The sequence below is a fragment of the Nycticebus coucang genome, chromosome 2 (assembly GCF_027406575.1).
Source record: "Nycticebus coucang isolate mNycCou1 chromosome 2, mNycCou1.pri, whole genome shotgun sequence".
Taxonomy (NCBI): domain Eukaryota; kingdom Metazoa; phylum Chordata; class Mammalia; order Primates; family Lorisidae; genus Nycticebus; species Nycticebus coucang.
This window is the reverse complement of record NC_069781.1, coordinates 102,830,124-102,853,634: the sequence shown is the minus strand read 5'-3', so window position 1 is coordinate 102,853,634 and position 23,511 is coordinate 102,830,124. Positions and strand designations below refer to the sequence as shown.

The following is a 23,511-nucleotide window of genomic DNA, read 5'->3' as shown; positions in this document are numbered from 1 at the left end:
TGACAATGGAGACTGAGGTGGACTGAAAGAAAAGATACTGAAGAAACGTGTTCTGCAAAAAAAAAAAAAAAAAAGCAATCTGAGGTAAGTCATTTTCAAAAGGTAGAGAAGGAGGGAGAAACAAACAAAAAAAGAGAGACTTGGACAATCAAGTATGACTTTAACCCAAGGAAGAAAAGGAAAAATGTTCAATACAATAAGGTACATGGAGAAATAATATAAATAGAACAGAGGCTTTTCAGGAAATATCCCTGACACTGATTAGTATTTATTCCAAAATTAGTTCTTCTGTAATAAAGAGTTCAATTTTATTACTATAAAATAAGATGTTCAATTAGTTAAATATGGTCATCTACCTACCACTACCTGAAAGCTATAACATTACTATTACAGAAAGAGAAAAATAGGGGAATATTGCATCAACTTCTCACTTAGAGAAAGAACTGGTAATCAGGATTTGAAAGAGTAATGTATGGCTTGAAAAAAATAGATTTAATAGAATGTGGGGTTGGAGCTAAACAGAGTTTAAGAAGTTTTATCTAAAATCCTAATCTAAACTTCCAGTTGGAAGATAGTATAAAATATACTGTAACCCTCCTTCCTGCTGACATATTTCTAATTTATTTTTTTCTTATTTAAGACATATTTTTTATATACCTCCCATGAACTCATATGTCGTAAGCATTAAAAGGGAATATAAATTTAAGCCACATTTTGAATTGGAATATATTTAATTATTAAACATATTATTGCTTGAAACATTCTGTTACAGAGAAATCCATTGCCTGTTTGTTCACATTAAAAAAACATTAACATACTTGCATGCAAGACTTTATGTCAGTTACTCCAGGATACGCACAACTGTATTTCTTAACCTTTGGTAGCTCATAGCAGTGCAGAAACTTCAAAATGATTATTTAAATGACTAAATATAAAAATTTCTAAAATTTGAAGTGTAATTATACAAGGATTCCACATTTTTAAAAATTATAATGCAAAAACTTATGAAATTAAAATCTCATCTAGTCTCTGCTTCTAAAATAGTTATTCAATTAGATGAGGAATTTTGAATATACTTAATGGAATGACTTAGAAAACACATGGGAATGCCTTTGCTTAAATTTCTAAAAGTCCACAATTTTTTTGTTGTTGTTGCTTTTATTGAGATGGAGTCTCACTATGCTGCCAAGCCTGGTCTTGAAATCCTGGGCTCAAGCAATTCTCTCCTTAGTCTCCTCTCCCAAGTAGCTGGATGTGTCACCATGCCTAGCTAAATTTCCACAATTTCTAAAATTGTTTTAGTTTAATTATAGAACCAAGAATAGAAATAGAGAAAAGACTCTCTTAAAAACTATATGATATAAAAAGTGTCCAAGAGGAACAAAGAAATTATATGCTATGTGCTATATATTTGGGAACCTAAAAAGCCCTGAGAAATCCCATGATTACTATAATAAGCAATTGCATCCATCAAGCATTTAGATGTATTATAAAAGTCACATTAGTAGGATTTAAAAGTATCAACAGAAATACTTTTCTAAATAAACCTTGACCAAATTTCATATTTCCTGTATTGTGCAAAAGCTTTTGCTAATATAATTTACCTATCACTGTGTATTTTCCAGTCCATTATTTTCAGTCCCCCACTCCCTCAAAGTATTTTTCAATCACTAACCACTGGTAACTTTTATGAGTTAATACTATACAAAACTAGATTCAGCACAAACAATTTCACAAGAGACTGCTTTACCTGGGTATCAGAACCAAAGACATCTTCATCATCTGATGTGTGCCATGACTCAAGACTCAGTACATCAACATCCAGTTGGCTGAAAATATGTTAGAGAAAAGATACACAACAAAAAATGAGTTCATTTCTTTAAAAAAAAGAATGTTCTGGTTTATATCCAGGTACTCCCTCCAAACAACAAAAACAAAATCCAGGGAATAGTCAGCTAGCTGCATGTTAAATGTTTCCTGATATAATTAAAATATGGTCTCTGATTTGAAAAATTATTTTCATTACCTATTTCTGCCTCCACTTTTCCTCACCAGGGAAATATTCAATGAAGACTCACCCATAGTTCCACCACAAACAGTGGCAGCTGATACACTGGGAGAGCCTGCCTGAGAACAATTTGTCTACATAAATTGTCTGTCCTGATGGCTGAACTGGAAAGCCAATTGATGGCTGACATAATTTTGTTATTTGAACTGGAAATAGCCTGATAACCTCAGAGAAAGTTGAAAGGTACACTGTTTTTTCTCTGTTGTCTATCTCCATTTCACTCAAATATGGCAATCCTTTTTCTTCAGCACAGAAACCACTTAAGAAGGCTCCATTGCTTTACTCTGAAACAGTGCAGGAAGACCTCTGAAATGTTTGAAACTAAAGATACAAAAAGTCAAAGATACAAAAAGTCAGGGAGGGGAGACAAGATGGCGGACTGAAGCCAGCTTTCAACAAAGGCTCCGGTCCAGAAGGAGAGTTAAGGGACAGGAATTTAGTAAGTATCCTGGTGGACTTGAGCATCACCAAGAGAGAAGGCTGAAGAACGCACATCAACACCGCTGAGGCAAGTTGTGATCACAAGGACGCAAACAAAAGGTACAAAATCCACCACCAAGCGGACGGGAGTCCCCCTCCCCCATGAGACGGGCTCAAGACCCCCACAATTGAACAAGCGGGCAGAAAGTAAAGCCCCTCCCACTACACTCCACGGGAGAGACCTTCTAAAAACTGGACCTACCTCCCCTACTGGGGTGCCGTGGCGTTCTCCTGCCGGACATAGGGCTGAATAAAACTTTGGGAATCCTTTGCCGGCAACCCTGAATCCCTGGCGCTCCCCTCCCGCCCACTGAGGTCTGGAGGCCTGTCCCCCAGAACTTCGGATCCTTGGGTGATTTCTCAAGGGGAGTGGACAGTCCCCGAGTTGCAACTGGTCAGCATTGACTCTGAGGCGCACCGAGTGAGGAGAGGGCACCGGGCTGAGGGGGAGTCATGCCTCGCGGCACTTCCCTGCGGTGCAGTGCACCAACCCTCCCCGGGCATAGGGGGCCCAAGACTGAATCAGACTCTGGCCTCCCCGCTGAGAGCTGAGAACCCCTACTCTCACTCGGGGTCTGAGGGCCTATCCCCCAGGAGTTCGGCTCCTTGGGTGATTTCTCGAGGGGAGTGCACAGTGCCTGAGCTGCGTCAGGTCAGCGCTGACTCTGGGACACGTGAGCGAGGAGAGGGCACTCCGCTGAGGGGAAATCAAGCCTTGGCGGCACTTCCCTGCGGTGCAGTGCAGGAGCCCTCCCCGGACCGTAGTATTGCGTGAAACTGAATGAAACTCTAGCTTCCCCCCGCCCCACTCCCAATCCGGGTCTGGGGGCCCATCCCCCAAGAGTTCTGATTCTTGGGGGATCTCTTAAGGGGTGTGGACCCAGCACAAACTGCGGCCGCTCAGTGCTGACTCTGGGGCGCGGGACAGAGGAGAAAAGGGTCGCCTGAGTGCCCACACCAGAGCAGCAGTTCCCTGGAGGTAGATCAACAGCTGTTTTTTTCTTTAACGGCAGAACGCTCACTTCTGGATATTCTGAGGCCACACCCCCTGTCTCCCTGGGCAACCAGAGGAGGCCACCGGTGACACGGCTCACAAACCCGGAAGCCTCCAGGGCGGGGCCACCCAGAGAGGTGTTCAGACGCAATTCTCCAGCAGCAAAGACGTTTGAACTCAAAACAGCCCGTCTCCTGTAGGCGACGACAGGAACAGAGACAGAACCTCACAAAGTTGTCTGTTCTGTTCTGTTCTGTTAGCAGCATCCATCAGGGACGGGGCTAAGCCTGAGTGAACACCTCCTTCCCATCACCTGCATCAAACACTCAAAGATGTCAGGCCCCATCTCCTCCTGCTAGATAGCGGCAGTCTGCGGGGGCCTGGCAGACTTCCTTGCGATTCAGGCAGGTGCAAACTCCTGGAGTGTCTGTTCACTGCAGGCAACTGGGTTAGCCATCTGCAGAGATACCAGTGACTGGATCCGACGGAGGGGCAAAGTGGGGAAGGAGACGTCAACCTTCCCAGACTGCTCTGTTTGCGGGGTGGCTCCTCCTGACTCCACGCTGCACTGGGGTGAGCTGTCTCAGAGGAGTCACCAGGCCCCTGTGATCCAGTTCCCAGAGACCTCTTGAACCCTTCCACCTGAGACAAGTGCCGATTGAGACAGTTGATTCGGACCTTTTGAACTGGGCTAATAGACTGAGGACTTTTCAGGTGGTGCCCTGGGTGTGCGATTGTAGGAAGGTTTGATTCTCCTTTTCCAACTGGGGCCAGAGGTGGGCAGGCGGGGTGACTTAATTGCTGATTTTTCCACACAGCTGAGACTTCAAGCCAGAGTAGAAGTTGCAATAGGATCGAACAGAAACCAGCTGAAAACAAGACAGAACCACTTTGCTCCACCACACCAGACAGGGCCCCAGTTTCTCAGGCCACAACACTGTACGGGCGTTGATAAAACCCCAGGGGAAAAACCAAAGGGAGTAAACCATGGGGCGGAATCAGCGGAAAAACTCTGGTAACATGAATAACCACAATAGATCAACCCCCCCAAGAAAAGATACGGCAGATGTGATTGAAGATCCCATTCATAAACAACTGGCTGAGATGTCAGAAGTCGAATTCAGAATTTGGTTTGCAGACAAGATTAATAAAATGGAATTAGGAATTCGAGGAGAAATTCAAAAACTGTCTCAAGAATTTAACGAATTTAAAGACAAAACCACCAAAGACTTAGACACACTGAAACAAGAACTTACAGCCCTCAAAGATATGAAAAATACAGTAGAATCCCTCAGTAACAGAATGGAGCAAGCAGAAGAAAGGATTTCTGACATTGAAGATAAAGTCTTCGAACGCTCCCAATCTCTCAAAGAGGAAGAGAAATGGAGAGCAAAAACGGATCACTCACTCAGAGAGCTCTCAGATAATTCGAAAAAAAAATAACATAAGGGTTATAGGAATTACGGAGACTGATGAAGTGGCAGCCAAGGGCACAGAGGCCCTTCTACATGAAATTATGAAAGAAAATATTCCAGACATGCCTAGAGAATCTGAAATTCAGATAGCAGACAGCTTCAGAACCCCAGCACGATTCAACCCCAATAAGCCATCTCCCAGACATATCATAATTAGCTTCACTAAAGTTAACATGAAAGAGAAGATTCTCAAAGCAGCCCGGCGAAAGAAAACTATAACGTACAAAGGTAAGAATATTAGAATAACTGCAGATCTCTCTGCTGAAACTTTTCAAGCAAGAAGAGGCTGGTCATCAACTTTTAATCTCCTAAAGCAAAAAAACTTTCAACCCAGGATCTTGTATCCAGCTAAACTGAGTTTCATCTATGATGGAGAAATTAAATACTTCAATGACATTCATATGTTGAAAAAATTTGCCATAAGTAAACCAGCTCTTCAGGATGTTCTCAGACCTATCCTCCACAATGACCAACCCAATCCTATACCACAAAAGTAAACTCACTCAGAAACTTCGGATCAAACTCCAACTTCCACACTGGCGAAAGGATTAAAAATGTCCACTGGACCTTTGAAAAACTCGATACCCAAAATTCCACCAGACTTATCAATACTCTCCATCAATGTGAATGGCTTAAACTGTCCTCTAAAGAGGCATAGGTTAGCTGACTGGATACAAAAACTCAAGCCAGATATTTGTTGCATACAAGAGTCACATCTCAACTTAAAAGACAAATACAGACTCAGGGTGAAAGGATGGTCATCCATATTTCAGGCAAATGGTAATCAGAAAAAAGCAGGTGTTGCAATTTTATTTGCAGATACAGTAGGCTTTAAACCATCAAAAGTAAGGAAGGACAAGAATGGTCACTTCATATTTGTTAAGGGTAATACTCAATATGACGAGATCTCAATTATTAATATCTATGCACCCAACCAGAATGCACCTCAATTTATAAGAGAAACTCTAACAGACATGAGTAACTTGATTTCCTCCAGCTCCATAATCGTTGGAGATTTCAACACTCCCTTGGCAGTGTTGGATCGATCCTCCAGAAAGAAGCTGAGCAAAGAAATCTTAGATTTAAACCTAACCATCCAATATTTAGATTTAGCAGACATCTACAGAACATTTCATCCCAACAAAACTGAATACACATACTTCTCATCAGCCCACGGAACTTACTCCAAAATTGATCACATTTAGGTCACAAGTCTAACCTCAGTAAATTTAAAGGAATAGAAATTATTCCATGCATCTTCTCGGACCATCATGGAATAAAACTTGAATTGAGTAACAACAGGAATCTGCATACCCATACAAAAACATGGAAGTTAAATAACCTTATGCTGAATGATAGCTGGGTCAGAGATGAGATTAAGAAAGAAATCACCAATTTTTTGGAACAAAATGACAATGAAGACACAAGCTATCAGAACCTCTGGGACACTGCAAAGGCAGTTCTAAGAGGGAAATTTATAGCACTGCAAGCCTTCCTCAAGAGAACGGAAAGAGAGGAAGTTAACAACTTATTGGGACATCTCACGCAACTGGAAAAGGAAGAACATTCCAACCCCAAACCCAGTAGAAGAAAAGAAATAACCAAAATTAGAGCAGAATTAAATGAAATTGAAAACAAAAGAATAATACAACAGATCAATAAATCAAAAAGCTGGTTTTTTGAAAAGGTGAATAAAATAGACAAACCTCTGGCCAACCTAATCAGGAAAAAAAGAGTAAAATCTCTAATATCATCAATCAGAAACAACAAAGACGAAATAACCACAGACTCATCAGAAATCCAAAAACTCCTTAATGAATATTACAAGAAACTTTATTCTCAGAAATATGAAAATCTGAAGGAAATAGACTGATACTTGGAAGCACGCCACCTTCCAAGACTTAACCAGAATCAAGTGGAAATGTTGAACAGACCCATATCAAGTTCAGAAATAGCATCAACTATACAAAACCTCCCTAAAAAGAAAAGCCCGGGACCAGATGGTTTCACGTCAGAATTCTACCAAACCTTTAAAGAGGAACTAGTACCTATATTACTCAACCTGTTCCAAAATGTAGAAAAAGAAGGAAGACTACCCAACACGTTCTATGAAGCAAATATCACCCTGATCCCCAAACCAGGAAAAGACCCAACAAGAAAAGAAAATTATAGACCAATATCACTAATGAATATAGATGCAAAAATATTCAACAAGATCCTAACAAACAGAATCCAGCAACACATCAAACAAATTATACATCATGACCAAGTTGGTTTTATCCCAGGGTCTCAAGGCTGGTTCAATATACGTAAATCTATAAATGTAATTCAGCACATAAACAAATTAAAAAACAAAGACCATATGATTCTCTCAATTGATGCAGAAAAAGCTTTTGATAATATCCAGCATCCCTTCATGATCAGAACACTCAAGAAAATTGGTCTAGAAGGGACTTTTCTTAAACTGATAGAGGCTATCTACAGCAAACCCACAGCCAATATCATATTGAATGGAGTTAAATTGGAATCATTTCCACTCAGATCAGGAACCAGACAAGGCTGCCCATTGTCTCCATTGCTTTTCAACATTGTAATGGAAGTTTTAGCCACCGCAATTAGGGAAGAAAAGGCGATCAAGGGTATCCATATAGGGTCAGAAGAGATCAAACTCTCGCTCTTCGCAGATGATATGATTGTGTATCTGGAAAACACTAGGGACTCTACTACAAAACTCCTAGAAGTGATCAAGGAATACAGCAGCGTCTCAGGTTACAAAATCAACATTCATAAATCGGTAGCCTTTATATACACCAACAACAGTCAAATTGAAAAAACAGTTAAGGACTCTATCCCATTCACAGTAGTGCCAAAGAAGATGAAATATTTGGGAATTTACCTAACAAAAGACGTGAAAGATCTCTATAAAGAGAACTATGAAACTCTAAGAAAAGAAATAGCTGAAAATGTTAACAAATGGAAAAACATACCATGCTCATGGCTAGGAAGAATCAACATTATCAAAATGTCCATACTACCCAAAGCAATATATAATTTCAACGCACTCCCTATTACAGCTCCACTGTCATATTTTAAAGATCTTGAAAAAACATTACTTCGTTTTATATGGAATCAGAAAAACCTCGAATAGCCAAGACATTACTCAGAAATAAAAACAAAACAGGAGGAATCACACTACCAGACCTCAGACTTTACTACAAATCGATAGTGATCAAAACAGCATGGTATTGGCACAAAAACAGAGAAGTAGATATCTGGAATAGAATAGAGAACCAAGAGATGAATCCAGCTACTTACCGCTATTTGATTTTTGACAAGCCAATTAAAAACATTCAGTGGGGAAAAGATTCCCTATTTAACAAATGGTGCTGGGTGAACTGGCTGGCAACCTGCAGAAGACTGAAATTGGACCCACACCTTTCACCATTAACTAAGATAGACTCTCATTGGATTAAAGATTTAAACTTAAGACATGAAACTATAAAAATACTAGAGGAGAATGCAGGGAAAACCCTTGAAGAAATTGGTCTGGGTGAGTATTTCATGAGGAGAACCCCCCGGGCAATTGAAGCAGCTTCAAAAATACACTACTGGGACTTGATCAAACTAAAAAGCTTCTGCACAGCTAAGAACACAGTAAGCAGAGCAAGCAGACAGCCCTCAGAATGGGAGAAGATATTTGCAGGGTATAACTCTGACAAAGGTTTAATAACCAGAATCCACAGAGAACTCAAACGCATCAGCAAGAAAAAAACAAGGGATCCCATCGCAGGCTGGGCAAGGGATTTGAAGAGAAACTTCTCTGAAGAAGACAGGCGCACGGCCTTCAGACATATGAAAAAATGCTCATCATCTTTAATCATCAGAGAAATGCAAATCAAAACTACTTTGAGATATCATCTAACTCCAATGAGACTAGCCTATATCACAAAATCTCAAGACCAGAGATGTTGGCGTGGATGCGGAGAAAAGGGAACACTTTTGCACTGCTGGTGGGAATGCAAATTAATACATTCCTTTTGGAAAGATATATGGAGAACACTCAGAGATCTAAAAATAGATCTGCCGTTCAATCCTGTAATTCCTCTGCTGGGCATATACCCAGAAGACCAAAAATCACAACATAACAAAGATATTTGTACCAGAATGTTTATTGCAGCCCAATTCATAATAGCTAAGTCATGGAAAAAGCCCAAGTGCCCATCGATCCACGAATGGATTAATAAATTGTGGTATATGTATACCATGGAATACTATGCAGCCTTAAAGAAAGATGGAGACTTTACCTCTTTCATGTTTACATGGATGGAGCTGGAACATATTCTTCTTAGTAAAGTATCCCAAGAATGGAAGAAAAAATACCCAATGTACACAGCCCTACTATGAAACTAATTTGGGGCTCTCACATGAAAGCTATAACCCAGCTACAACTTAACAATAGGGGGAAGTGGGAAAGGGGGTGGGTGGGTAGAGGGAGGGGAATCGGTGGGATCACACCTGTGGTGCATATTACAGGGGTATTTGTGAAACTTGGTAAATGTAGAATGTAAATGTTTTGGCACAGTAACTGAGATAACGCCGGAAAGGCTATGTTAACCACTGTGATAAAAATGTGTCAAATGGTTTATGAAGTGAGTGTATAATGCCCCATAATCATATCAATGTATACAGTTATGATTTAATAAAAAAATTAAAAAAAAAAAAACAAAAAGTCAAAGATACAAAAAGTCAAAGAACAATAGCATATTTTGTTATTGGAAATATTCTTCCCCAAAAGACTATAAAACATTCAAAATTATAAAATCCAATTCTGTTTAGGTACACATAAAGTAGGAAATCCTTAAGAACCTTCATGGGCACTTAAAACAACCAAAGAGAGAGACTGCTGAAAAAACAGTCTTGGTAGTTGTACCTCTAAGTACTATCTAAATATCTTCCTCTCTGTGGACTCCCATTTGCAGATCCTTCTGCTGCAGGCCTTGATAACAGCCTACAACCTATAATCTTTAAACTTCTTTGAATAGCCTACAACCTACAATCTTCAGCCTATGAGCAGATTCTTGAAAACACGGGCTCAAATGACGGAGAGTAAGAATTATTTTCCCATTCTGAGAACAAGCTAAATGTGTCTCAGTTATCTGCCCCCAGCACAGGTATGTTACCAGCTTCCCAACTGCAGCTCCATGACTGATTTGCCAGCCAATCCTACCCAAGCCTTATACTACAGGGTACAGGGGAAGGGCATGAGCAAATTAGGAAAAGAGGCAGGGGAAAGGGGACACCTACCCTGGGGCACAGATCTGTATGGTTCAGCAACCTTCAGCCCCCAAGTATTTGACGGGCTCTAAGCCACCCCTCTATAAACTAGGGTAGAAGTAGATGATACCACATTCCTATCTGCTGTAGAGAGACTCTTCCTATTAGTTAACATTCTTTGAACATCTTTCAATAGAAGCCTTCAAGTTTGTCAGTTCCTCCAATAAAATAAACAAAAATAAAAGCAGCACCCTGTTCAGGACTACCTTAAACCCCCTATTTTAATACACGTTTAGATTACTCTTGACATCTTATGTCCTTCATTCCCATGGTTTATCTTTATTAAATTTGTCATAAACCTCAATATTTTTATCCTTATCCCTATCCAAAATGATGTTGTTTCTCGTCAGACCTGCCCTTCTCTTAAATTCTTATCTACTACCATTGGGTTCATCAGTAAATTCCACTCTTATCCTATTCCATTAGGTTCACTAGATCCACTACCCCTTTCTGTTATTAAAACACTCACTTACAGGATGATAAAGAAGGAAGAGAACTGGGCTTTGAATTAAGAAACCTGAGTTCAAATCTCATTCTTGCCACTTACTATATCCAAATAAGTCACTTTAATCTTTTCGTGTTTCAGTTTCTCCATCTGAACAACCACTTGACCAGTATGTTATAAGTTCAACCTTCAAATGTTGAAGTACTAGAGGGTATTTTTATTAGCCTCTAAGATGCCCTAAAATCCTGAAATTCTGTGTGGTTTTGATTCTATTAATGGAAAAAGGAGAAATACCTGGAAGAAATAAAAAAAGAAATAATACAAAAAAAAAAGAAAGAAAGAAAACAAGAAAGTTTAAAAAAAAAAAAAACCACCAAAATTTTAGATAAGTCATAGAAGAAAAAAAGGCTGTAGGAAAAATCACAACAACAACTTCACAGAACTAGGCAGGAATACTAGCCTAAAGGGTAAGTCAAACCAGAAAGTCAGTAAGTAGAGAAATCAATTAAAAATTGCCTCTAAATAGATGCTAAGTATAATTAACACAAAATGATCTATACATAAACATCCTTCACTTAGAAAAAATAACTCCTTTCAGGTGCTTGCCTGATCTTGTTTATGCAAAACCTATGGTCCTATAGCCAAAGCTAAATGGTATCTGGCATAAAATACTTGATGATACAACACAAGGTAGTCGTTACCACTGACACTGTCAAATATATTAGGATAAACTCTTAGACTATAAAATAAAACTTACAATGAGAGCTAATGCAACTAAATTTGACTTTCTGAATTGATCTGATTTGGACTGGTTATCTTCATCCCCAGGCTGCACAGGTCTGTATCAATCTATTCTGAGAGGCTAGAGAAGGAACCTGGGAGCCAAATAGGCTGACAGTCAAAACTATGGGTCAGCTATTTGTTAACTATGAGATTATGTGCCACTTAATCAACCTCTCTCAACTACAGTTGCCTAATTAGTAAAAAGTAGGATACAACAGCACAGTTACATAACCTTACAATACTGTTGTGATGACTATATGAGATGATGCACACAATACGATGCATAGCCTAGAATAGAAACTCAACAAATATTAGTTTCCTTTTCTGTATTCCACTTTATATGTATTCCATATAAATTCCAAATATAATTTTGTAAAATCCTACCTGCTGAAAGAGTCTTCAGAACGCCTACCATTATCATCTTCTACTAAAGAAAAAATAAAATAGTTTAAATCAACAACGGAAAAATGTAAATTATTAATAGCAGAAGAGAAGACAGTTGCATGTAATTTATAATCCCTGTTACTTGGGAGGTGAGGTTGGAGGAGTGCTTCAGGAGCTCAGGAGTTCAGCATGGGCAACATAGCAAGATTCCATTTTCACTATAAAAAAAAAATGCACACACACTTTTGTGTATGCTGCTTAGACCCCCTTTTTTTTTAATGCTCTGATACTTTGTTACAAAGCATTTCTTTAGGACCCTACCGGAAACTATGCCTAAACTATTGTTAGGCAACTAATCCATTAGGAACTCTTCCTTCTCCTTTTGTATTTATCAAATCCAAGACTAGGATTTATCAAAATTTGATGCCCACAGGTGAACTGCTGTGTTCAATAATGATAATAATCCTAACCCTAACTGAATGCTACAGACTGACAGAAATGATGTAATTAGCAAAATCACTATGCTAAGTGGACAAACAGTGTCAAATTTCTGGTCCAATGGACTGGAAGCAGACAGAACAGAGCATTCATATACCCCCATCTGCTATATGTGTGGGAAAAAATACCCTCAATATGTTCTTCTTCTGCTCTCATACCACAACACCAACTATAACACAGAAGACTTGTGTGACCAAATGTATGAAGGTTCTCCTCCCCCAATAAGCAAGAATCAACTTGCAGTGGACACAAGGATTCCCTGTAATTCAATACTAACACCATCTACCTGGAGATATCATCAGACCCCACAGGTTGAGGGCTGAGTCCCCAAGACTCCTCATCCACAGAAGTGGCAAGTCTGGGCCTCCAGAACTTCTGACCAACTGACTTCAAGTTGGGATTCCCACAAGCCCCCTTTTGATGCAATTAAGTTTCTAGAGCAGCTCACAGTTCTCAGGGAAACACGTTTACCAGCATATTAGAAAGGATATTACAAAGGATACACACGAGATTCACGTGGTGTGGAGGGGGGTACCTAGGGAGGGTGGGGTCCCCAGGGTCCTCCCAGGGTCTGCCATCCTCCAGGAACTTCCACATGTTCAGCTATCTTCAAGCTCTTCAAACCTAGTTCTTTCGGGGTTTTATGAAAGCTTCCTTACTTACATAGGCACAATGGATTAAAGTGCTGGCCATTGGTGATCAATTTCACCTTCAGCTCCTCTGTCTTTCAGGAGATTGGGGGGTAGGGCTGGAAGCCCTTCACCTCAAATCCTGCCTTGGCCTTTCTGGTGACCAGCCCCCATACTGAAGCTTAAAGGTTGTCAGCCACCAATCATTAGCATACAAAAAGATATCACTCTGGAGATTCTAAGAATTTTAGAAATTGTATGCCAAGAAATAGGATCAAGACCAAACATACATATTTTTCACAATATTACATCCATTATTTTGATTTCTGGGCTTCAGTTACCTATGGTAAACCATAATCCAAAATACTAATTGGAAAACTCCAGGAATAAGCAATTCATGAGTTTTAAGTTGTATGAGTCTAAGAAATATGATGAACTCTTCAGCCATCCCACTCCATCATCTCTATTGTTCTGCCAATACCATGCTGTTTTGATCGCCATGGACTTGTAATATAACCTAAAGTCTGGTAGAGTGATGCCTCCAGCTTTGTTTTATTACTAGGAATTGCCGTGGCTCTATGGGTTATTTTCTGGTTACGTACAAAATGAGGTACTATTCTTTCCAGGTCTTCAAAGTATGATATTGGTATTTTAATGGAGATTGCATTGAATCTGTAGATTACTTTGGGTAGAACAGACATTTTAACAATATTGATTCTTCCCAGCCAAGAGCATGGTATGTTCTTCCATTTGTTAACATCTTCTATTTCTTTTCTTAGGGTTTCATAATTATCTTTATAAAGATCCGTCACTACTTTTGTTAGGTATATTCTTAAGTATTTCATTTTCTTTGAAGCTACTGTGAAGGGTATTGTATCTTTGATTTGCTTCTCAACTTGGCTGTTGTTGGCATATACAAAGAGTACTGATTTGTGGACATTGATTTTATACCCTGAGACATTACTGTATTTCTTTTTTTTTTTTTTCTTTGTAGAGACAGAGTCTCACTTTATGGCCCCTGGTAGAGTGCTGTGGCCTCACACAGCTCACAGCAACCTCCAACTCCTGGGCTTAAGCGATTCTCTTGCCTCAGCCTCCCAAGTAGCTGGGACTACAGGTGCCCACCACAACGCCCGGCTATTTTTTGGTTGCAGTTTGGCCAGGGCCGGGTTTGAACCCGCCACCCTCGGTATATGGGGCCAGCGCCTTACCGACTGAGCCACAGGTGCCGCTCGTGACATTAGTGTATTTCTTGATCACTTCCAGACTCCTGTGATTGTGTCTCTGGGGTTTTGTAAGTGTAAGATCATGTCATCTGCAAACAGTGAGTTTGGCCTCCTCTTCCCTTATTTGGATGCCCTTTATATCCTTCCCTTGCCTCACTGCATTGGCTAGAACATTCAGAACTATCTTGACTAGTAGTGTTGATAGGGGACATCCTTGTCTGCTTCCAGTTATAAAAGTGGAAAAGCTTTCATTTTTACTCCATTCAGTATATTAGCTATATGTCTGTCATAGATGGACGTGCCACCTACACCTATTTTCTTAAGTGTTGTTAGAAAAGGATGCTGAATTTTATCAAATGCTTTTTCTGCATCTATTGAGTGGATCATAATGATCTTTTTTTTTTTTTTTGCTTCTATTGACACAATGAATTATATTTATGGATTTGCATATGTTAAACCAGCCTTGCATCACTGGGATTAAGCCTACTTGATTGTGATGTACACTTTTCTTAAACGTGCAGCTGAAATGTATTGGCTAAGATTTTGTTGAGTATTTTTGCATCGACATTCATTCATGAAATTGGTCTGAGTTCTCCTTTTCCTGGTTATGGAATCAGGGTGATGTTCTTTACTTCTCAATGTTTTAGAATAGGTTCTGCAGTATAGGTACAACCTTACCTTTGAAGGTTTGATAGAATTCTTGTGTGAAGCCATCTGCTCTAGGCTTTTTTTGTTGGAAACTTTTGTTTTGTTTCTTAGATCTCAGAGCTTGATATTGCTGTTTTCAAGAGATCTATTGCTTCCTAGTTAAGTCTAGGGAGATGGTGTGTTTTGGTCCATTTCTTCCACATTGTCAAATTTCTGGGGATAGAATTTTTTTTTTTATTGTTGGGGATTCATTGAGGGTACACAGAACCAGGTTACATTGGTTGCTTTTGTTAGATAAGGATTCTCTTATAATTGTGTTCCACCCTGAAAAGGTGTACTACACCTTTCCAAGACTTCGAAAAAATAATTCTTCAATTTGTATGGAATCAGAAAAAACCCTCTGCAGCCAAGGAAATTCTTAGTAATATAAACAAAGCCAAGGGCATCAGCCTACCAGACTTAGGCTATACTACAAGGATATTGTAGGCTACTAATTTCTGGACATTGATTTTATATCTTAATATGTTATTGTATTTTTTTATTGTTAAATCATAGCTGTGTACATTAGTGCAATCAAGGGGTACAATGTGCTGGTTTCATATACAATATGAAATATTCTCATCAAACTCTTCAATGTAGCCTTCATGGCATTTTCTTAGTTATTCTATGTAGACATTTGTATTCTGCCTTTAGTAAGTTTTGCCAGTACTCATTCTAAGATGCACCATAGGTGTGGCCCCACCCATTACCCTCTCTCCAACCTAACCTCACCCCTCCCTTCCCCTTCCTTGGCCCTTTCCTCATAGTTTTGTGCTATAGTTGGGTTATAGCCTTCATGTGAAAGCTATAATTTAGCTTCATAGTAGGGCTGAGTACATTGGATACTTTTTCTTCCATTCCTGAGATACTTTGCTTAGAAGAATATGTTCCAGCTCCATCCATGTAAATATAAAAGAGGTAAAGTCTCCATCTTTCTTTAAGGCTGCATAATATTCCATGGTACATATGTAACACAATTTGCTAGTCCATTCGTGGGTCGATGGGCACTTGGGCTTCTTCCATGACTTAGCAATTATGAATTGGGCTACAGTAAACATTCTGGTACAGACGTCTTTGTTATATTGGGATTTTTTGGTCTTCTGGGTATAAACATAGTAAAGGAATGATAGGATCGAATGGCAGGTCTATTTTTAGGTCTCTAAGTATTCTCCAAATATCCTTCCAGAAGGAATGTATTAGTGTGCATTCCTACCAACAGTGTAGAAGTGTGCCCTTTTCTCCACATCCATGCCAACATCTCTGGTTTTGGGATTTTGTTATGTGGGCTACTCTTACTGGGGTTAGGTGATATCTCAAAGTAGTTTTGATTTGCATTTCTCTGATAATTAAGGATGATGAGATTTTTTTTTCATGTGTTTGTAGGTCATGCATCTGTGTTCTTTAGAGAAGTTTCTCTTCAAGTCCCTTGCCCACATGAGATGGGATCACGTGTTCTTTTCTTGATAATATGTTTGAGTTCTCTGTGGATTCTGGTTATTAGACCTTTATCAGAGATATAATCTGCAAAGAGTTTCTCCCATTGTGAGAGCTGTCTGCTTGCTTTACTTACTATGTTCTTGGCTGTGCAGAAGCTTTTTAGTTTGATCAGGTCCCAGTAGTGTATTTGTGATACTGCTTCAATTGCCTGGGGAGTCCTCCTCATAAAAATTCACCCAGGGCGATTCCTTCAAGAGTTTTCCCTGCACTTTCTTCTAGTGTTTTTATAGTTTCATGTCTTAAGTTTAAATCTTTTATCCAGTGAGAGTCTATCTTAGTGAATGGTGAAAGGCATGGGTCCAGTTTCAATCTTCTACAGGCTGCCAGCCAGTTCACCCAGCACCATTTGTTAAATAGGGAATCTTTTCCCCACTGAATGCTTTTAATTGGCTTGTCAAAGATCAAATAACATTAAGTAGCTGGATCCATCTCTTGGTTCTCTATTCTGTTCCAGACATCTACTTCTCTGTTTTTGTGCCAATACCATGCTGTTTTGATCACTATTGATTTATAGTACAGTGTCAGGTCTGGTAGCATGATTCCTCCTGCTGTGTTTTTATTGCTGAGTAATGTTTTGGCTATTCGAGGTTTTTTCTGATTCCATATAAAATAAAGTATTATTTTTTCAAGATCTTTAAAATATGACAATGGAGCTTTAATAGGAATTGCATAATTATATACATATATAATAAAATTATATATTGCTTTGGGTAGTGTAGACATTTTAACAATGTTGATTCTTCCCAGCCATGAGCATGGTATAGTTTTCCATTTGTTAACATCTTCAGCTATTTCTTTTCTTAAAGTTTCATAATTCTCTTTGTAGAGATTTTTCACATCCTTTGTTAGGTATGCTCCCAAATGTTTCATCTTCTTTGGCACTACTGTGAAAGGAATAGAGTCCTTGACTGTTTTTTCAGCTTGGTTATTATTGGTGTATATAAAGGCTACAGATTTATGGGTGTTGATTTTGTAGCCTGAGACAATGCTGTATTCCTTGATCACTTCTAAAAGTTTTGTAGTAGAATCCCTAGTATTTTCCAGATATACAATCATATCATCTGCGAAGACTGAAACTTCTATCTCTTCGGAGCATATGTGGATACCCTTGATCGCCTTTTCTTCCCTAATTGCCATGGCTAAAACTTCCATTACAATGCTAAAGAGCAATGGAGACAATGGGCAACCTTGCCTGGTTCCTGATCTAAGTGGAAATGATTTCAATTTAACTCCATTCAATACGATATTGGCTATGGGTTTACTGTATATGGGCTCTATTAGTTTAAGAAATGTCCCTTCTGGGGCAGCGCCTGTGGCTCAGCGGGTAGGGTGCCGGCCCCATATGCCAAGGGTGGAGGGTTCAAACCCAGCCCCGGCCAAACTGCAACAAAAAAATAGCCAGGCTTTGTGGCTGGTGCCTGTAGTCCCAGCTACTTGGGAGGCTGAGTCAAGAGAATCACCTAAGCCCAAGGATTTGGAGGTTGCTGTGAGCTGTGTGATGCCACGGCACTCTACCGAGGGCAATCAGGTGATACTCTGTCTCTACAAAAAAAAAAAAAGAGAGAGAGAGAGAAATGTCCCTTGTATACCAATTTTCTTAAGTGTACTGATCATGAAGGGATGCTGGATATTATCAAAAGCTTTTTCTGCATCAATTGAAAGAATCATAGGGTCCTTATTTTTTAGTTTGTTTATGTGTTGAATTACATTTATACATTTACATATATTGAACCCATCTTGAGACCCTGAGATAAATCCCTCTTGGTCATGGTGTATAATTTTTTTGATGTGTTGTTGGATTCTGTTTGTTAGGATCTTATTGAGTATTTTAGCATCAATATTCATTAGTGATATTGGTCTATAATTTTCTTTTCTTGTTGAGTCTTTCCCTGGTTTGGGGATCAAGGGGATGTTTGTTTTGTAGAATGTGTTGGGTAGTATTCCTTCTTTTCTATATTTTGGAAGAGGTTTAGTAATATAGGTACTAGTTCTTCTTTAAAGGTTTGGTTGAATTCTGACGTAAAGCCATCTGGTCCCGGGCTTTTCCTTTTAGGGAAATTTTGTATAGTTGATGCTATTTCAGAACTTGATATAGGCCTGTTCAACATTTCCACTTCATTCTGGCTAAGTCTTGGTAGGTGGCGTACTTCCAGGTATTGGTCAATTTCTTTCACATTTTCATATTTCTGATAGTAGAGTTTCTTGTAGTATTCGTTATAGACTTTTTGGATTTCTGAGGGGTCTGTTGTTATTTCATCGTTACCATTTCTGATTGATGAAATTAGAGATTTTACTCTTTTTTTCCTGGTTAGGTTGGCTAAAGGTTTATCTATTTTATTGATCTTTTCAAAAAACCAAAGTTTGGATTTATTGATCTGTTGTATAATTCTTTTGTTTTCAATTTCATTTAATTCTGCTCTAATTACGGTTATTTTCTTTCTTCTACTGGGTTTGGGGTTGGAGTGTTCTTCCTTTTCCAGTTGCTTGAGATGTCCCATTAAGTTATTAACTTCCTCTCTTTCTCTTTTCTTGTGGAAGGCTTGCAGTGCTATAAATTTCCCTCTTAACTGCCTTTGCAGTATCCCAGAGGTTCTGGTAATTCGTGTCTTGATTGTTGTTTTGTTTGAAAACTTTGGCGATTTCCTTCTTAATCTCGTCTATAGCCCATCTATCCTTCAGCATAAGGTTGTTTTGCTTCCATGTTTTTGTATGGGTATGCAGGTTCCTGTTGTTATTGAGGTCAACTTTTATTCCATGATGATCTGAGAAGATGCAAGGAATAATTTCTAGTTTTTAAAATTTGCTGAGGTTAGATTTGTGGCCTAGGATGTGGTCAATTTTGGAGTATGTGCCGTGTGCTGATGAGAAGAATGTGTATTCAGATTTGTTGGGATGAAATGTTCTGTAGATGTCTGTTAAGTCCACGTGTTGAATGGATAAGTTTTAATCTAAAATTTCTTTGCTTAGCTTCTTATTGGCGGATCTATCCAGCACTGCTAAAGGGGTGTTAAAATCTCCAACTACTATGGAACTGGAGGAAATCAAGTTGCTCAGGTCTGTTAGAGTTACTCTTACAAATTGAGGTGCGTTCTAGTTGGGTGCATAAATATTAATAATTGAAATCTCATCATATTGAGTATTACCTTTAACAAATGTGAAGTGCCCATCCTTATCCTTCCTTATTTTGGTTGGTTTAAAGCCTATTGCATCTACGAATAGGATTTCAATGCCTGCTTTTTTCTGCTTTCCATTTACCTGGAGTATAGATGACCATCACCTTACCTAGAGTAAATATTTATCTTTTAATGTAAGATGCGATTCTTGCATGCAGCAGATATCTGGCTTGAGTTTTTCTATCCAGTCAGCCAACCTGTGCCTCTTTAGAGGACAATTTAAACCATTCACATTAATTGAGAATATTGATAAGCCTTTCGAGAGTCCAGTGGACAGTTGGAATTTGATCAAAATTTTCTGGGTGGGTTTGCTTTTGTGGTGGAGGATTACACTGGTCATTATGGAGGACAGGTCGAGCTGGTTTAGTTATGGCAAATTTCTTCAACATGTGAATATCATTGAAGTATTTAATTTCTCCGTCATAAATGAAATTCAGCTTCAACCCAAGATCCTGGGTTGAAAGTTATTTTGTTTTAGGAGATTAAAAGTCGATGGCCATCCTCTTCTAGCTTGAAAGGTTTCAGAAGAGAGACCTGCAGTTATTCTAATTTTCTTGCCCTTGTTGGTGATGGTTTTCTTTTGTCTGGCTGTTTTCAGAAATTTCTCCTTCATATTAACTTTAGTGAAATTGATTATGATGTGTCTGAGGGATGTCTTATTTGGGTTGAGTTGTGTTGGAGTTCTGAAACTGTCTGCTATCTGAATTTCAGAATCTCTTGGCATGTCTGGAAAGTTCTCCTTCATAATCTCATGGAGAAGAGACTCTGCCTTGTGAAGCCACATTGTCACTTTTGGGGATCCCCATAAGATGAATATTGGTTTTCTTCGAATTATCCCAGAGCTCTCTGAGAGAGTGATCTGTTTTTGCCCTCCATTTCTCTTCCCCTTTGAGAGTTTGGGAGCATTCGAAAGCTTTGTCTTCAATGTCAGAAATCCTTTCTTCTGCTTGCTCCATTCTGTTACTGAGTGATTCTACTGTGTTTCTCAGATCTTTGAGGGCTGCAACTTCTTGTCTCAATGTGTCAAAATCTTTGGTCATTTGGTCTTTGAATTCCTTGAATTCTTGAGATATCTTTTGGGTTACTTCTTGGAATTCTAAATCGATCTTATTTGCTATCACGATTCTGAATTCAATTTCTGACATCTCAGCTATTTTTTTGTGCATGGGATCTTGTGCTGTGTCTGCCCCATTGATCCTTGGGGGAGTTGATCTACTCTGACTATTCATATTGTCAGAGTTTTTCTGTTGATTTCATCTCATGATTGCTTTTCCCCATTACCTCTGGCCGTCTTCAGAGTTGGGGAGGTGTTTCTCCAAGATTAGACCCCAGTGGGATCACTCTATTGTTGCTGGATCTTTGTAGGGAGTGACCCTGCGTAGTTCCTCTGGGGCTGCCCTAGCCAGGGAGTTCTGGTTGTGGAAGCAGCTCTGGAGTGTGACACACCTGGATCCAGCAACATGGCAGGAGGTGGTGCACACAGTTCTGGGAGTGCCTGGCACCCAGTGACTTTGGCACAGAGAGCCCAAGGCTCCAGCAGTCTCTGGCCAGGAGAAGGGCTCTGCACAGAGGCAAGGAGGGCTCCAGAGGGCACGTGGCTACCAGAGTCCCTGGCCAGACGAGCGGGCTGGTGTGGAGGCAGGGAAGGTATGGGAGGGAGGACACAGGGTTGTGCAGCTGCTACAGTTCCTGGTCAGGCCATGCAAAGGCCCAGTGGGCACGGCTCGCGCATCGGGGGTCACGGCACAGCTCTTATGGAGGTCCAGGCAGCTCCAAGCCCAGGAGTTTGAGGTTGCTAGGAGCTGTGACACCACAGCACTCTACCCAGGGCAACAGCCCGAGGCTCTATTGTGCCAAAACCGGTCTCACTCTGCCCCTGAGGGTTAATGCTGTAAGGCAGCTCAGTCCCCACCTTTAGGCTGCTCAGTCACTAGGTTACTAGCTTCTGCCCGATCCTTGCTCTGCGACCCTGAGTGCAGAGCTTGACAGGGCAGTTCTCTCACAATGGCTCCCTGCGGCCTACAGCCGAACACTATTAGCTTCGTCCAGCTCAGCAGCTTAGTCTGGGGCCCTAGACAATGCCCAAAGTTCTCTGCACTCCTGCTCAAGCTCTCCCCAAAGGCAGTTGAACTGAGTGCCAAATCCAAAAACACCGAAACAGTTCACAGGTAAGGCATTTCCGATTTGCAGTCTCACTGCTGCTTGTACTTAAGGCTGCCAGCAGGATTAGGTTGATCGAACACAGACAACCACTTGCCAGTTTTCCACTGTTTTTGTCCTCCTCTTGAGGTCCAGAAGTCCCTTGCTGACTCCCTGTATCCTCAAAGGGACGATTATAGGCAGATCCCACCAGCCAGAGATGCCTGTAGTCTTCTCTCCCCAGACTCGCTGTGCCCTGTTGCAGGGAGGCTGTTACTTGGCTGCCATCTTGGATTCTCTTGTTACTATTTTTTGATGACTTCCGGGAGTCTTGTGGTTGAGTCTTTGGGATTGTCTAAGTGTAAAATCATATCATCAGCAAAGAGGGAGAGTTTCACTTCCTCTGCCCCAATTTGGATGCCTTTAATTTCCTTCTCTTGCCTGTTTGTATTGGCTTGAAGTGTCCATCTTTGTCTTTTTAACTAAAGTTGCTTTGAATCCACTTGTGTCTGAGAATAAGATTGCAACCCTTCCTTTCCTATGATTTCCATTTGCTTGATGCACTGCTTTCCATCGTTTAACACTGAGTCTTGATTTGTCCTTCAAGGCTAGGTTGTGTCCTGGAGATAGCATATATGGCTTGTGTTTTTTCATCCAGTCAGCCAGCCTGTGCCTCTTCAGCGGGGAATTCAATCTATTGACATTTACTTACTGAACGTAAATGTCATAATTCTTTTCATCTTATTGTGAGGTAGTTTGTTGTGTAGTTTAATCCTTTGTAACATTGTGAAAGCTAAATTCTGCCCTTTGGCTTCTAGACGTATACTTTGGTGGTGGTCCATTGTGGTGTTCAATATTGAGAATAGGTCTATGTATTTCCTGTAAAGCTGATCTTGTTGTGATGAATTTCCTCAGTGCTTGTATATCTATGAATGATTTGATTTCTTCATCAATTTTGAAGCTACGTTTGGCAGGATACAGGATTCTAGGCTGAAAATTATTTTGTTTAAGGATGTTGAATGTGAATGACCTTGCTTTTCTGGCTTAGCCGGTTTCAGTTGAAAAGCCTGCTGTCAACCTAACAGTTCTGCCTCTGTAGGTCAACTGGTCCTTATTCCCAGCTGCCTGCAGAATTTTCTCCTTCATCTTGACTTTGGACAGGTCCATTACAATGTGTCTTGGGGAGGTTCTCTTAGAGTTGAGATGACCTGGGGTTTGATATCCATCTGAAAGGAGTGTGCATAGTAAAACTTGGTAAGTTTTCATTTATAATAGTCTCCAGTAGGACTTCCATACCTTTGGGAAAGTCTTCTTCCCCCTCAGGGATTCCTATTATCTGTATCTTTGAATGCTTCATGGTGTCTCCTAGTTCTCTAAGCACCTGCTCTGCTTTCTCTCTCTTCTTTTCTAACTGTTACTACCTGTGTTAACTCAAATACTTTATCCTCTAACTGTGATGTTCTTTCTTCTCCATAGTCTATTTTTGATATTTTCTACCACTTTTTTACATTCCCTGATTGTCTCCCTCATTTCTGTAAGCTCATCCAAATCTTTTCTATATTCTACACATCTCTCGTCTGACTTTTGGTTCTGCCTTTCCATTTTCTCTTCCAATCCCTTTATTGTCTTACTCATACATATTTTAAATTACCTTTCTGTCAAATCCATTAATTCTCTACAGGAGTCTTCTTTAAAGGTT

At 39.9% G+C, this 23,511-nt stretch overlaps 1 protein-coding gene across 1 annotated transcript in view; it reads right to left on the bottom strand.

The window, feature by feature from the left end:
• The window catches only part of LOC128597965 (POTE ankyrin domain family member A-like), a 198,815-nt gene that overhangs the window by 138,315 nt on the left and 36,989 nt on the right, over positions 1–23,511 (bottom strand). The window contains exon 6 of the mRNA XM_053608334.1: positions 1,751–1,829. Within this exon, the coding sequence (XP_053464309.1) occupies positions 1,751–1,829 (79 nt within the window). The remainder of the gene's footprint in view (positions 1–1,750; positions 1,830–23,511) is intronic.